Here is a 14,650-nt window from a genome sequence, read left to right on the forward strand (position 1 = left end):
AGGCCCCGGAGAACACCGGGTCAGGCCCGATAATGATATGCCAATGGCATTTACTGTACGTGCAGAGTAGAACGTATTGACGCCGCTGTCGAGGCACTCCCGGAGCATGGCATTCTGGCAGGTGCCCGGCGCTGGCCACAATTTTCACCTCACGCGCGATTTTCCAGCCAATTGCGTTTCCCAATTCCGCCGTTGGCCAACAGAGAATCCTGCCCAGTGTTTTTTATTAAATTTAGAGTACCCAATTATTCTTTTTTCAATTAAGGGGCAATTTAGCACGGCCAATCCACCTAACTTGACAATCTTTGGGTTGTGGGGTGAAACCAATGGCAACGTGGGGAGAATGTGCAAACTCCAGACGAACAGTGACCCAGGGCCGGGATTCGAAACCCGGGTCCTCAGCGCTATACACCCAGTGCCACCCCTGCCCAGTATTTTTATAGTTTATCTTTGCGTCCAGGAATTAAGATTTGAAATTATGACTTGAACCTAGGTTTCCGAATAGTAATAAACCATACTGCACCATAACATGGCTGCGCTACTTCTTATGTACCATTATCAGTACTGCTAGATCATGTTTGGTGATTAATGCTTTTTTTCTTGCTAAAGTTTAATTGCTTTTCCAGCATTAATGGGAATTAATTAGTTACAGCAACTCCTTTAGCAACCGTGTGCAGAAATTATTTTTTTCCAATTAACGGGCAGTTTAACGTGGCCAATCCACCTACCCTGCACATCTTTGGGTTGTAGGGGTGGGACCTACGCAGACACAATGAGAATGTGTGTGGTAGTCACCACTGTTGTATTATATTGTATATATGGGTATTACGGTAAGGCCCCTGTACTACAGGTATGGGGGTAGATCCCTGCCTGCTGGCTCCGCCCAGGAGGCGGAGTATAAATCTGTGTGCTCTCCGAACAGCAGCCATTTCGTAAGCTGCTGTAGGAGGCCACACATCTCTGTGTAATAAAGCCTCGATTACATTCTATTCTCGTCTCGTCGTAATTGATAGTGCATCAATGTGTAAACTCCACACAGACAGTGACCCGGGGTCGGGGTCGAATCTGGGTCCTCGGCGCCATGGGGCAGCAGCGCTGACCACTGCACCACCGTGCCGCCCTCAGGATGCAGAAATCCTGCACAGCTGCTAGAGAAGGGAATAATTGAAATTTGAAGAATTTTTTTAAAGCTTCTAATTGTCCCTCTTTCTTTTGTAACAGTCAGTTGTGAGACCCCGAACAGGCGCCGGAATGTGGCGACTAGGGGCTTTTCACAGTAACTTCATTTGAAGCCTACTTGTGACAATAAGTGATTTTCATTTCATTTCATTGTGCTCATACCTCAATCTTAATGGCCAAGACGTCGGTCTCTTTTGTCCCCTGAACTCCCAACTCTTCCGACACTCCAAAGATCGCTACCTCCGGACTCGGCACCACCCATGTTTTTAGCACCGTGGACATTGCCTTAGCAAAACCCTGCCAAAACCCTCTAAGCTTCGGGCATCCCAAAACATGTGGACATGATCTGCTGGGCTGCCCGCGCACCTCTCACACCTATCCTCTACCCCCGAAAAACCTGCTCATCCTAGCCGCTGTCATGTGGACTACCTTAAATCATATCAGGCTGAGCCTGGCACATGCTGAGGAGGTATTAATCCTGCTGAGGGCATCCGCCCATAGACCCACCTCTATCTCTCCTCCTAGCTCGTCCTCCCACTTGCCCTTAAGCTCCTCCACCGGAGTTTCCTCCGCCTCCGAACGCTCCTGGTAAATATCTGAAACCTTCCCCTCTCCCACCCAGGTACTAGAGACTATTCTATCCTATATCCCCCGTGGCAGCAGCAGCGGAAAGGCCGGAACCTGCTTTCTCAGGAAGTCTCGCACCTGCAAATACCTAAACCCGTTCCCTGCTGGCAATTCAAATTTATCCTCCAAGGCTTTCAAGCTGGAAAAGCTCCCATCGATAAATAGATCCCGCATCCTCCTAATTCCTGCCCTTTGCCATCTCCGGATCCCACAATCCAGCCTACCCGGTCCAAACCGATGATTATTATAAATCGAGGTCCAAACTGATGCTCCCTCCACTCTCTTATATCTCCGCCATTGCCCCCAGATTCTCAGAGCCGCCACCACCACCGGACTTGTGGAGTATCGGGCCGGCGAGAATGGAAGAGGTGCCGTTATCAGTGCTCCCAAACTGGTGTCTTTGCATACCGCCTCCTCCATCCGCTCCCACACTGACCCCTCCTCCACTACCCACTTCCTAATCATGGCTATATTAGTCGGCCAGTAGTAATTGCAGAAGTTCGGCAGCGCCAACCCACCCTCCCGCCGACTGCGCTCCAGCAACATTTTCTTCACTCGCGGGGTTTTACCCGCCCACACAAAGCCCGAAATGACCTTTTTCACCCGCTTGAAAAAGGCCTTTGGGATGAAGATGGGGAGGCACTGAAAGACAAACAGAAATCTGGGGAGGACCGTCATTTTCACGGTCTGTACCCTCCCCGCCAGTGATAGCGGGAGCATGTCCCATCTCTTAAAGTCCCCTTCCATTTGTTCTACCAGCCGGGATAGGTTTAACTTGTGCAGTGCCTCCCATTCCCGGGCCACCTGGATTCCCAGATATCGAAAGCTCTTCCCCACCATTCTAAGCGGCAGCTCTCCCAGTCTCTTCTCCTGTCCTCTTGCCTGGATCGCAAACATCTCGCTCTTCCCCATGTTCAATTTATACCCCAAAAAACTGCCAAATTCCCCCAAAATTCGCATTGCTTCCACCATATCCTCCAACGGGTCTGAAATATACAAAAGCAGGTCATCTGCGTAAGCGAGACCAGGTGCTCCACCCCCCCCCCCTCCCCCCCACCCCCCGAACCAGCCCTTTTCAGTTCCTAGAGGCTCTTAACGCCATGGCCAATGGCTCTATGGCCAGAGCAAACAGTAACGGGGAGAGTGGGCACCCTTGCCTCGTCCCTCGGTGTAGTTTAAAATACCCCAACCTCAACCGGTTCGTGGGCACACTCGCTACTGGTGCCTGATAGAGCAACCGCACCCAGTCAATAAAGCCCTCACCAAACCCAAACCTTCGCAGCGCCTCCCACAGGTAATTCCACTCCACCCGATCAAAAGCCTTCTCCGCATCCATCGCTACCACCACCTCCATCTCCTCTCCTTCTGAGGGCATCATAATAACATTCAAAAACCTTCAAACATTGGCCTTGAGTTGCCTGCCCTTTACAAATCCCGTCTGCTCTTCCCCTATCACCCCAGGACACAATCCTCTATCCTTGTGGCCAGTATCGAAGCCAGCAGTTTGGCGTCCACATTCAGTAGAGAAATAGGCCTGTATTACCTGCATTGCTTCGGATCCTTCTCCCGTTTCAGGATCAATTCTTTACTTTACCTATCTCCCTGGCCGCCTCCCTTTTCCTGACCTGGTGCGCCAACATTCTGCTTGCCTTTTCCCCGTACTCATAAATCGCCCCCCTTGCCTTCCTCAACTGTTCCACCGCTTTCCCTGTGGTCAACAGCCCAAACTCCACCTGTAACCTCCGCCGCTCTCTCAGTAGCCCTGCGTCCGGGGCCTCCGAGTATCTCCAGTCCACCTGGATTATCTCCTCCACTTATCTATCCCTCTCAGCCCGTTCCGCCTTTTCTCTGTGGGCCCGTATCGAGATTAATTCCCCTCTGACCACTGCCTTCAGAGCTTCCCAAACCGTCGCTGTGGAGACCTCCCCCGTATCATTTGTTTCCAGGTAGTTCTGGATGGACCTGTTAACCCGCCCACAGATCGCTTCATCCGCAGCAACCCCTTATCCAGTCTCCACAGCGGGCGTTGCCTTCTCTCCACACTAACCCGTAGGTCCACCCAGTGTGGGGCATGATCTGACACTGCGATTGCCGAGTACTCCGTATCCATCACCTCCAGTATTAGCGCCCTGCTCAGAACAAAAAAGTTGATGAGAGAGTATACCTTGTGGACATGTGAGAAAAAGGAAAACTCCTTCGTCCTCGGCCGTGCAAACCTCCATGGGTCTACTCCCCCCATCTGTTCCATAAACCCCTTCAATTCCTTTGCCGCAGCCGGCCTCCTCCCTGTCCTGGATTTTGACCGGTCCAATTCCGGATCAATGACTGTGTTAAAGTCTCCTCCCATGATCAGGTTATGTGACTCTAAGTCTGGGATCTTACCTAAAACCCGCCTCATAAATTCCACATCGTCCCAATTCGGAGCATATATATTCACGAGTACCACTCGCACCCCCTCCAGCTTCCCACTCACCATTATGTACCAACCCCCCTTGTCAGACACGATTCCCCCTGCCTCGAATGCCACTCGTTTGTTGATCAAGATTGCTACCCCCCCTGGTCTTTGAGCCCAGCCCTGAGTGGAATACTTGGCTAACCTGCCCCTTTGTCAATCTCGTCTGGTCTGTAACCTTTAGGTGTGTCTCTTGTAGCATTGCCACGTCCGCCTTCAGCCCCCTCAAATGCGCAACACGCGAGCCCGCTTGACCGGCCCATTCAGCCCTCTGATTTCCATGTAATCAGCCTGGTCGGGGGCTTCCAGCCCCCCCCCCCCGGCCAACTAGCCATCACCCTTTTTTGGCCAGCCTCTAGCTCGCGCCCTCCGCTTGCTCGAGCCCCCCCTCGGGCAGTCGCCATTCCCGACCTCCCATTTGTCCCCCAGTAACAGTTCCTCCCCTGTCAACAAAGCAGCTCCCCCCTCTCCCTCCCCCCCTAGCAACAACACTAGAAACCCAGCCCCCCCCCAAGTCAAGCTCCAGCTTAACACCTGCTCACCCCCCACTGTGCTTCCAGAATCAGCTGACCCATGCTGACTTGATAGCGCCCGCACCTGGCATCAAGCAGTCTGTCTCCCCATTGTTCTCTCCTCTCTCCCCCCACATGGATAAACATTTTAAAAGCATCACATTCCCCAGTGAACAAACATCAGAAAAAACAGTGAAGAAACAGCCACTTTAGAAAAATAATCACCCAAAAAGCAGAACCAACCCCAAAGCCCATCCCCCCTCTAACCAGCTCCCTGCAAGACAAAGTTACCTTTAGCCATCCAAACAGCCTCTTATTGCACATAGCACTACTTATATTTATGCAACCTAGGGCAGCATGGTGGCGCAGTGAGTTAGCACTGCGGCCTCATGGCGCTGAGGTCCCAGGTTCGATCCCAGCTCTGAGTCACTGTCTGTGTGGAGTTAGCACATTCTCCCCGTGTTCACGTGAGTTTCGCCCCCACAACCCAAAAATGTGCAAGCTAGGTGGAATGGCCACGCTAAATTGCCCCTTAATTGGAAAAAATGAATTGGGTACTCTAAATTTATTTTAAAAATATTTATACAGCCCAGCACAATAAATCGCCACCACAGTACTCTCCAAGGCTTCAGTGTCTTTTAATTCACCTCCAGCCACTTTTCTTTAATAAAAGTCCATACTTCGTCTGGTGTTTCGAAGTAGAAGTCCCGTTCCTCATGTGTGACCCACAGAAGGGCTGGGTACAGCATCCCGAACTTCACCCCCTTCTTAAAGAGGGCTGTTTTTGCCCGATTAAACCCAGCCTCTTGGCCAGATCCGCGCCCAGGTCCTGATAAATGCGCAGCTCACAGTTCTCCCACTTGCTGCTCCGTTCCTTCTTGGCCCACTGCAGAACGTGTTCCTTGTCCAGGAATCGGTGAAAGCGTACCACCATCGCCCTCGGCGGTTCGTTCGCTCGGGGCTTCTTCGCGAGGGCCCTGTGAGCTATCCACATCCAGGGGCCGAGGGAACGCCTCAGCCCCCATCAACTTCTCCAACATGTCCATTACATAAGTCCTCTCATCCGATCCCTCACTGCCTTCAGGGAGGCCGACAATTCTAAGATTCTGCCTCCTGGACCTGTTCTCCAGGTACTTCAGCTTCTCCTGCATTCATTTCTGGCGGTCGTTCATCATCTCCACCTTGGTCTCCAGCACGGTTATGTACTGCTCGTGGTTGGACACCTTTTTCTCCACCTCCTGGATCGCTCTCCCGTGGGTCTTTTGATTCTGCACAACTTGATCAATCAAAGCATTAATTGGGTCCAGCGTGTCCTTCTTCAGCTTGGCGAAGCAATCCTCGAAAAACTTCACCAGCTGCTCCGTCGACCACTATGCTGTCTCCCCGCGGCCCCGCTTCTCCGCCATGCTGTCCCGTGTTACCGGCTCTGCTTGCGTCTCCCTTATAGGACTTTGTCTTCTCACACGACCACTTCTGGTCTAATTCTCCAAACACCGGAGGGGGATTTCTCCTTACTGTCTCATTCTTCACTGATTTATCCCATAAAATCCAGGAAAAAACCGGGGGGAAAAGGTCCAAAGGTCCGTCACAGGCAGGAGCAATCAAATGTGCGACCTACTCCTCCATGGCCGCCACCGGAAGTCCACAAGCATCTTCTAATCTCATCCAAGTTGCCATTCTTTGCATTTGATCCTAAACAGTCAAAACCGGTGTGCTATTCAACTGCTGTGGAAACGCATCCCATTCTGATCTGGTCCTTACCCAATATCCCCAAATGTGGACTCTTACTCTCAGGGTAATTGCATTAAGACCAGGACTGAGAATTCTGGCTGATTTTTTTCCTTTTCAATTGTGGTATCCCTACTGTCACCTTTGCTGACATCAGTTTATACAACACAGAAAAGGAATCAGACTTCCCTGCAGATGCTGCTGGACCTGCTGAGATTTTCCAACATTCTCTGTTCTCGGTGTGATGGGGCCTAATGGTCTGTTTGGCCCAAGCAGCCTTCATGAACTGAGATAGTCAAGGAGTTAATCTCTTCCAAAAAATGGTAAGAATTGGGGTTTATGCACAATGACGCAGGATGGGGCCGAGTAACTATTTGCATCCAGTGATATTTAAAAGTTCCAGATTAAGTTTGTCTCTTTGCACGGTACCTGCAACCCTCTTCACTACATCAAAAAACTCCCTGCTGTAAATGTGGGCAGTTTTAGACATCACCCAATCTCAACGAAATTCAGTGTTGAATCACAGCCAAATTCATTGATTCAGAACTAAATTGATTCTGGCTGAAAATATTCAAATGATGACCATAGCCACCACAAGAAGAGGAAAATGTTTTTACTTCTGCCTCGACAAGGCAGTGTCTTTCAAAAAAAAAAATCAGTTCCACCTTTCTGGTTGATTGTTCCCAGATATCTTCCCCTGATGAATTTGATGTCATGCTGATCATACCACTACTTAGAATCAAGTGGGAAGAAGTGGAAGGCTTTTCTGGGCTCTTCTACAAGTTGTTTGTTAGTAGAATGCCGAGGAATGACCTGAAAATGTTCTACCTCGGTGATTGCAACAGAATATCACCATTGAAAATGATTGCAGAACTCCGAACGCTGATAAAACAGTTTCTCAGGACTTCGTACAAAGGTTAGTTTGCAAAGTGGAAAATATATAAAAGATTTTTCTTTAAACAACATTTTATTGGAGTGTATTTGAAACAAAGTGATTATAATCAGTTTCTTTATTCTTCCATTTTGGGGTTTAGCAGTAGTTCAACTTATTGGAGTATGAGGGTGCAGATGCCACCCATGAGGTGTTGGCCTAGGTGGCACACATGGCCGGCACCACACCCTGCTCCTGCACGCGGATGGAATCCTTCACCTGCTCCTGCAGTTGCTGGATGCTCGCCGACATCCCCTCTAGTCCCTGGCTGTTTGACTGTGGCTGGGACTGGATGTTCCAGAAGTCAGGGACCCATCAGGACGGCAGCTGGTTCCTGGGGCCGGCCTGTCCTCCGACCGTCCAGCCCCTTGGGTGCTCCTACCCTCCACCTGTTGTACCGGATGCGATGGGTGGTGCGCACCAGATCGTGTCCCAGGTGCCTCTTCACTAATGTGCCCAACCGAGGTGATAGTCTCTGGGATGATGATGGAGGGTGTAGGAGACAGCTGTGACGGGAAATCAGTGTCATTCTCTGACCCGAGCTTCGGGGTGTCCTCAGTCTCAGGCAGAGGGCTGGTGTTCGGGCTGCTCTCCCCATCAGTGTTCGGCCATCTGGGGGGCACCGGTTCTGGCACTGGCTGGGGGCGGGGGACTCCGGTGGCCCGGCCCCATCTCCAGCAGGTCCTGTTAAGAGTCAAGACGACATGTATGACTAGACAGCGGGCTGGGGGGTAGTGGGGGTGGACGGGGGGGGATGGACAAGAATGTGAGGGGGGTGGGTGGGGGGGTGAGGTGGGGGGGTGGTGCCCACGCACGTGTCATGGGCAACCGCTACTCATCCGGGTCTCACTTGCTCACCCGTGGTCGCACTCCACCCCGGCGATATCCCTTTCCTCTGGGCCACCGCCCACGCTCAGGGCCCTCTGCTCGGGAATGGTGAGGGATCGCAGTTTGGCTGGTCCCCCTCCAGTCTTCTCCCACTCCTGGCGGTAGTGCGCGACCTTCTCCTGGGGGAAGGGGGGACAACACAAACACGACACCGTTAGACAGTCAGATTCATGCAGCCCAGGAGTTGGGTCGATGATGCCTCAGTGGCCAGGGCACCTCCCCATGGCGGAAGGCATGAGTGCTGGCATGTGGGGCAGGGTGGGGGTTTGGCCATCCCCCAGGGGTGAGGGGCTGAATTACGGGTGTGAGGAGGGGGGGCGTGGTTAGTGCCATGGGCACAGCGCTGCCAACTCACCCTGGCTGCCCTGAGAAGGTCGTGAAGTTTCTCCCGGCACTGCTGGCCAGTCCGGACGACGTTTCCCACGGTGCTGACTGCCTCTCCCACCTGTACCCAGGCACAGCGGACAGCGGCACCTAGCAGCCTTCCTCCCTGGCCGGGGTATAGGGTCATCCTTCTCTCCTTCATGGCGTCCAGGAGGGTGTCCAGCTCAGTGACCCTGAACCATGGCGCTGCTCTCCTTCCAGTCACCTTGTTGACTGCGATAGTGTGTGTGGGGGGTAGGCCTGTTTAAGTGCGGCTGCGGCGTGTGAGCCTCATGAGTGCCAATCACGGACCCGGCGAATCCGGCAGTGTTTTCCATGGAATTCATTGTGTTCCACGTGGCGGCGGTGCTAGCCCATTTAAAGTAGCTGAATCGGTGCAGCTCTTGCGCCGTTTTTTTCTGTTGTAAACACCACACATCCTCCACTGGCATCAACACTTCGCCTCAGAAACAGAGAATCCAGCCCTAAGTCTCTGAAACGGAGAACTCCGTTCGAGATATTTTACACTCAAAGAAAAAATTGACTCCATGTTGATAGATCACCATTCCTCTGACTAGAAGTGTACAATCATCTGATTGCTGTTATTAGTGCTGCGCTATACCAACAAGAAAGCATACTTCATGCTGGAAATGGAATAGCTCACATAACACATGGGTTGCTTGATAAGAAATGTAAGCCAAGCTCGTAAAATTTAAGTAGTAGGCAGCATTTGGATTCAACCTTGTGACATCTCAGGAGATCATCAACCCAGGGGGCAGAATACTCCCATTTTGGTAGGTTTGGTATTGGGCGGGAGTGGAGAATCCAGTGGCTGCTGAAAAGTCGGAAACCCGCCGGCGTAACAACAGTTTGAAATTCTCCCATTGGCGGGTCAGTTCTCTTGCTGCCTGGTGGCATGATGGCAATTTGCAATCATTTGCATCTCGTGAATGCTCATTAAAACAGCTGCTCGCCAAAATCTTGTCAGGCCTTCCAATTCTGCGTCATGCTGGTGGGAAATCACATTGGCCTCAAAGCGATTTGAAAAAGAGTGATGCCCACAAGGCGGATCTCAGTTTGCTTGAGACTTTGAGGTGATTGCAACATACACAGCCTACTGCCACAGTGCTAGGCCACTCCTGCTGCGCTGAACGCTACTCTGCTGGGGCAGACTGGATCGTGCTCTCCAACTCGTCTGTGTGGGCAGCACTAAATTACTGGACTCATGCAGCCTCCACTCCAAAAGATCAATGTTCGACCAGGGATGAGGTACGGGGTGAGGAGGGGGGTGCTGCTGGTGAAGACAAGGGAGGCAATGTCGAAGGAGGGTTTACAAGTGCAGCAGGGGGGCCAATGTGGAACAAGGGCTGTGCAAGGGTGACAGGGGAGGGGTGAGGGGCATGATGGCAGGCAGAGGGTCAAGGAGGTGGATGAGACTTCCGGTTGCGGCTATGCGGAGCTAAGCCGCACATTTCGGCGGCTCCCGCTAGAACGGACTTTTGGGCTCTCCAGAGGAGCCCCAACGGCAATTTTTCGACGACTTCCTGTGTGGGAAGGTGAGAGCAAGGTCCCCCTTCCATAGTATATGGAGTGGACCAGAAGCGGAGCAGTCAAAAAAGCGGTTTTGGAGCAGCGAAAGAAGCGAGGGAGAAAAAACAAGACGGCGGAGGCGGAGATCAAGCGACATGGGGGCCGGAGCAGCAGGAGTTTCTCAGGCGCTGCGTGGAGGAGCTTACGAAAGAGGTGCTGGCGCCACTGCTGACGGCGATCGAGGGGCTAAAGGAGACCCAGAAGGCCCACGGGGTAGAGATCCGGGAGGTGTGGGAAAAAGCCACAGACAACGAGGTCAAGATCTTGGGCCTGGTGGTGAAGATGGAGTCGCACGAGGTGCTGCACAAGAGGTGGGCCGAAAGATTCGAGGACCTGGAGAACAGGTCGAGGAGGAAGAATCTTCGGATTCTGGGTCTCCCTGAAGGGGTGGAGGGGGCCGATGCCGGGTCATATGTGAGCACGATGCTCAAATCGCTGATGGGTGCGGAGGCCTCTCCGAGTCCCCTGGAGCTAGATGGGGCTCATCGGGTCCTGGCGAAGAGACCCAAGGCCAACGAGCCGCCAAGGGCGGTAGTGGTGAGGTTTCATCGTTTCGTGGACAGAGAGTGTGTCCTGAGATGGGCCAAGAAAGAGTGGAGCAGCAGATGGGAGAATACGGTGATCCGAATCTATCAGGACTGGAGTACGAAGGTGGCGAAGAAGAGAGCTGGTTTTAATCGGGCCAAGGCGGTGCTGCATTGGAAGGGGGTGAGATTCGGAATGCTGCAGCCAGCGCGATTGTGGGTCACATTTCAGGATCGACACCACTACTTTGAAAGGCCTGAAGAGGCTTGGACCTTCATACAAACTGAAAAGTTGGACTCAAACTGAGGGTCTGTGGTTGTGGGGGGGATGTCGGTTGTATACAGGGTTTTAACTACGTGTAGGGAATGTTCTACGGGTTGGGCGATGGATGGGGATGGGGGAAGAGATCTGATGGGGAGACTGTGGGGAATGTGGGCGCCGGTGCTGGAGGGAGGGGAGGCCCGGGGATGGGGGAACTGGGATCAGGCCGCAACAGGAGCTGCGTCAGAGGGGGCGGGGCTGGCTCCGGAAAGCGCGGGCTTTTTCCCGCGCTAGGGAGGGATGGTGGGGGGGGGGGGGGGGAATGGAGGAGCGCACATTGATTGTTGGGGAGGAGGAGGAGGGGGGGATTTCCACACCGGGGGGGGGGGGTCAATGGCATGGCGGGGGAGTCAGCTGACTTACGGGAGTGTTATGGGGCAGCAAAAGAGCTAGATAAGGATCTAGCGGGGGGAGGGGGAAGGGGGGGGGAGGGGGGAAAATAGTGTCGCTGCTGCATTGGCCGGGGGGGGAACTGGAAACAGAAGAGGTGGTCGGGGGAGGTTACTGGAGGGTGCGGGAGGCGCGGGCACAGGACTACCTAGAAAAGGAGATGGCTAGGGGGGAAGTGTGGCGGGGGGGGGGGGGGGGGGGGGGGGTGCCTGATAGGGCCGGTTAAGAGGGCCCGAGTGTTCGCACACTTAAAGGGACTGACGGCAGACGTGGTCATGCACCAGGAGACACATTTGAAGGTGGCAGACCAGGTCAGGTTAAGAAAGGGATGGGTAGGACAGGTATTCCATTCGGGGCTGGATGCGAAGAATAGAGGGGTGGCAATACTGGTGGGGAAGCGGGTGTCGTTTGAGGCCAAGAATATAGTAGTGGACAAGGGAGGGCGATACGTGATGGTGAGCGGTAGGCTGCAGCGGCGTGGGTGTATTGGTGAACGTATACGCCCCGAACTGGGACGATGCTGGATTTATGAACTGTATGTTGGGGCGCATTCCGGACCTGGAGATAGGAAGCTTGATAATGGGGGGGGATTTCAACACAGTGTTGGACCCAGCATTAGATCGTTCCAGATCTAGGACCGGAAAGAGGCCGGCTGCGGCCAAGGTGCTTCGGGGGTTTATGGACCAGATGGGGGGAGTAGATCCGTGGAGATTTGCTAGGCCCCTGGCCAGGGAATTTTCTTTTTTTCCCCACGTACACAAAGCCTACTCCCGGAAAGATTTTTTTGTTTTAAGCAGGGCGCTGATCCCGAAAGTGGAGGGAACGGAGTACTCGGCCATAGCCATCTCAGACCACGCCCCGCACTGGGTGGAGCTGGAGTTGGGAGAGGAGAGGGACCAACGCCCTCTGTGGCATCTGGATGTGGGATTACTGGCAGATGAGGAGGTGTGCGGGAGGGTACGGGGGTGCATTGAAAGGTATTAGGAGGCCAACGACAATGGGGAGGTGCAGGTGGGGGTAGTATGGGAGGTGCTGAAGGCGGTGGTCAGGGGAGAGTTCATCTCCATCAGGGCTCACATGGAGAAGAGAAAGGGCAGGGAAAGGGAGAGGTTAGTGGGGGAAATCCTAAGGGTGGACAGGAGATATGCAGAGGCCCCTGAAGAGGGACTACTTCGGGAGAGGCGAAGTCTCCAGATGGAATTCGACCTGTTGACCACAGGGAAGGCAGAGGCACAGTGGAGGAAAGCAAGGGGGGCGACGTACGAGTATGGGGAGAAGGCGAGCCGGATGCTGGCACATCAGCTCCGTAAGAGGATGGCAGCGAGGGAGATAGGTGGAGTCAGGGATGGTAGGGGAACTACGGTGCGGAGTGCGGTGAAAGTAAATGAGGCATTTAAGGCCCTTTATAAGGAGCTGTACAGATCTCAGCCCACTGCGGAGGAAGAGGAGATGCGACGATTTCTGGTTCAACTGAGGTTCCCGAGGGTGGAGGAGCAGGAGGTGGCTGGTTTGGGGGCGCCAATTGGGTTGGAGGAGCTGATTAAAGGATTGGGGATCATGCAGGCGGGGAAGGCCCCGGGACCAGATGGGTTCCCGGTTGCGTTTTACAGGAAGTATGCGGACCTGTTAGCCCCATTGTTGGTAAGGACTTTCAGTGAGGCAAGGGACCCTGCCCCCGACAATGTCCGGGGCGATGATCTCTCTGATCCTGAAGCGGGACAAGGACCCACTGCAATGTGGGTCGCATAGGCCGATTTTGCTCCTTAATGTGGATGCTACGTTGCTGGCAAAAGTGCTGGCTACGAGGTTTGAGGACTGTGTCCCTGGGGTGATTCACGAGGACCAGACGGGATTTGTAAAGGGCAGGCTGCTAAACACCAATGTGCGGAGGCTCCTAAACATGATTATGATGCCATCGGTGGAGGGAGAGGCGGAGATAGTGGCAGCTATGGACGCGGAGAAGGCCTTTGACCGAGTGGAGTGGGAGTATCTCTGGGAAGTGTTGCGGAGGTTTGGGTTTGGGGAGGGGTTTATCAGTTGGGTTAAGCTCCTATATAGAGCCCTGGTGGCAAGTGTGGTTACGAATCGGCGGAGGTCGGAGGATTTTCGGCTGTATCGAGGAACGAGGCAGGGGTGCCCCCTGTTGTTTGCATTAGCAATTGAGCCTTTGGCCATGGCATTAAGGGAGTCCAGGAAATGGAGGGGGGTGGTCCGAGGGGGAGAGGATGACCTGTTGCTGTATGTGGCTGATCCAGTGGAGGGGATGGTGGAGGTCATGCAGATCCTAAGGGAGTTTGGGGACTTCTCGGGCTATAAGCTCAATGTAGGGAAAAGTGAGCTCTTCGTGGTGCATCCAGGGGACCAGGGAAGAAAGATAGACGACCTACCATTGAGGAGGGCGGAAAGGAGCTTTCGGTACTTGGGGATCCAGGTAGCTAGGAGTTGGGGGGCCCTGCACAAACTTAATTTGACGCGGCTGGTGGAGCAGATGGAGGAGGACTTCAAACGATGGGATGTGTTGCCACTCTCACTAGCGGGCAGGGTACAATCGATTAAAATGATGGTCCTCCCGAGGTTTCTTTTTGTGTTCCAGTGCCTTCCTATTATGATTACCAAGGCCTTTTTTAAGCGGGTAGGTAGGAGCATCATGGCTTTTGTGTGGGCAAATAAGACCCCGAGGGTAAGGAGGGGGTTTCTGGAGCGTAGTAGGGACAGAGGAGGTCTGGCGTTGCCAAATCTGGGTGGCTACTATTGGGCAGCCAACGTGGTGATGATCCCTAAGTGGGTAAAAGAGGGAGATGGGGGGTTTCAGAGCTGGCATCGGGCAGGGATTAGAAGAATGGGGGACCTGTTCATCGATGGGACGTTTGCGAGCCTAGGGGCGCTGGAGGAGAAGTTTGGGATACCCCCGGGAAATGAGTTCAGGTACATGCAGGTGAGGGCGTTTGTGAGGCGGCAGGTGAGGGAATTCCCGTTGCTCCCGGCACAGGGGATTCAGGACAGGGTGATTTCGGGTGTTTGGGTCGGAGAAGGCAAGGTTTCGGCGATATATCAGGAGATGAAAGAAGAGGAGGAGGCCTCGGTAGCGGAGCTGAAGGGCAAGTGGGAGGAGGAGTTGGGGAGGAGATTGAAGAGGGGCTGTGG

General features: G+C 53.5%; 1 protein-coding gene across 1 annotated transcript in view; it reads left to right on the forward strand.

Moving 5' to 3' along the window:
• LOC140418529 (cyclic GMP-AMP synthase-like) overlaps positions 1–14,650 on the forward strand; it is a 65,235-nt gene that overhangs the window by 26,648 nt on the left and 23,937 nt on the right. The window contains exon 3 of the mRNA XM_072502043.1: positions 7,186–7,414. Coding sequence (XP_072358144.1) covers positions 7,186–7,414 — 229 coding nt within the window. The remainder of the gene's footprint in view (positions 1–7,185; positions 7,415–14,650) is intronic.

Source organism: Scyliorhinus torazame, chromosome 1 (genome assembly GCF_047496885.1).
Source record: "Scyliorhinus torazame isolate Kashiwa2021f chromosome 1, sScyTor2.1, whole genome shotgun sequence".
Taxonomy (NCBI): Eukaryota; Metazoa; Chordata; class Chondrichthyes; order Carcharhiniformes; family Scyliorhinidae; genus Scyliorhinus; species Scyliorhinus torazame.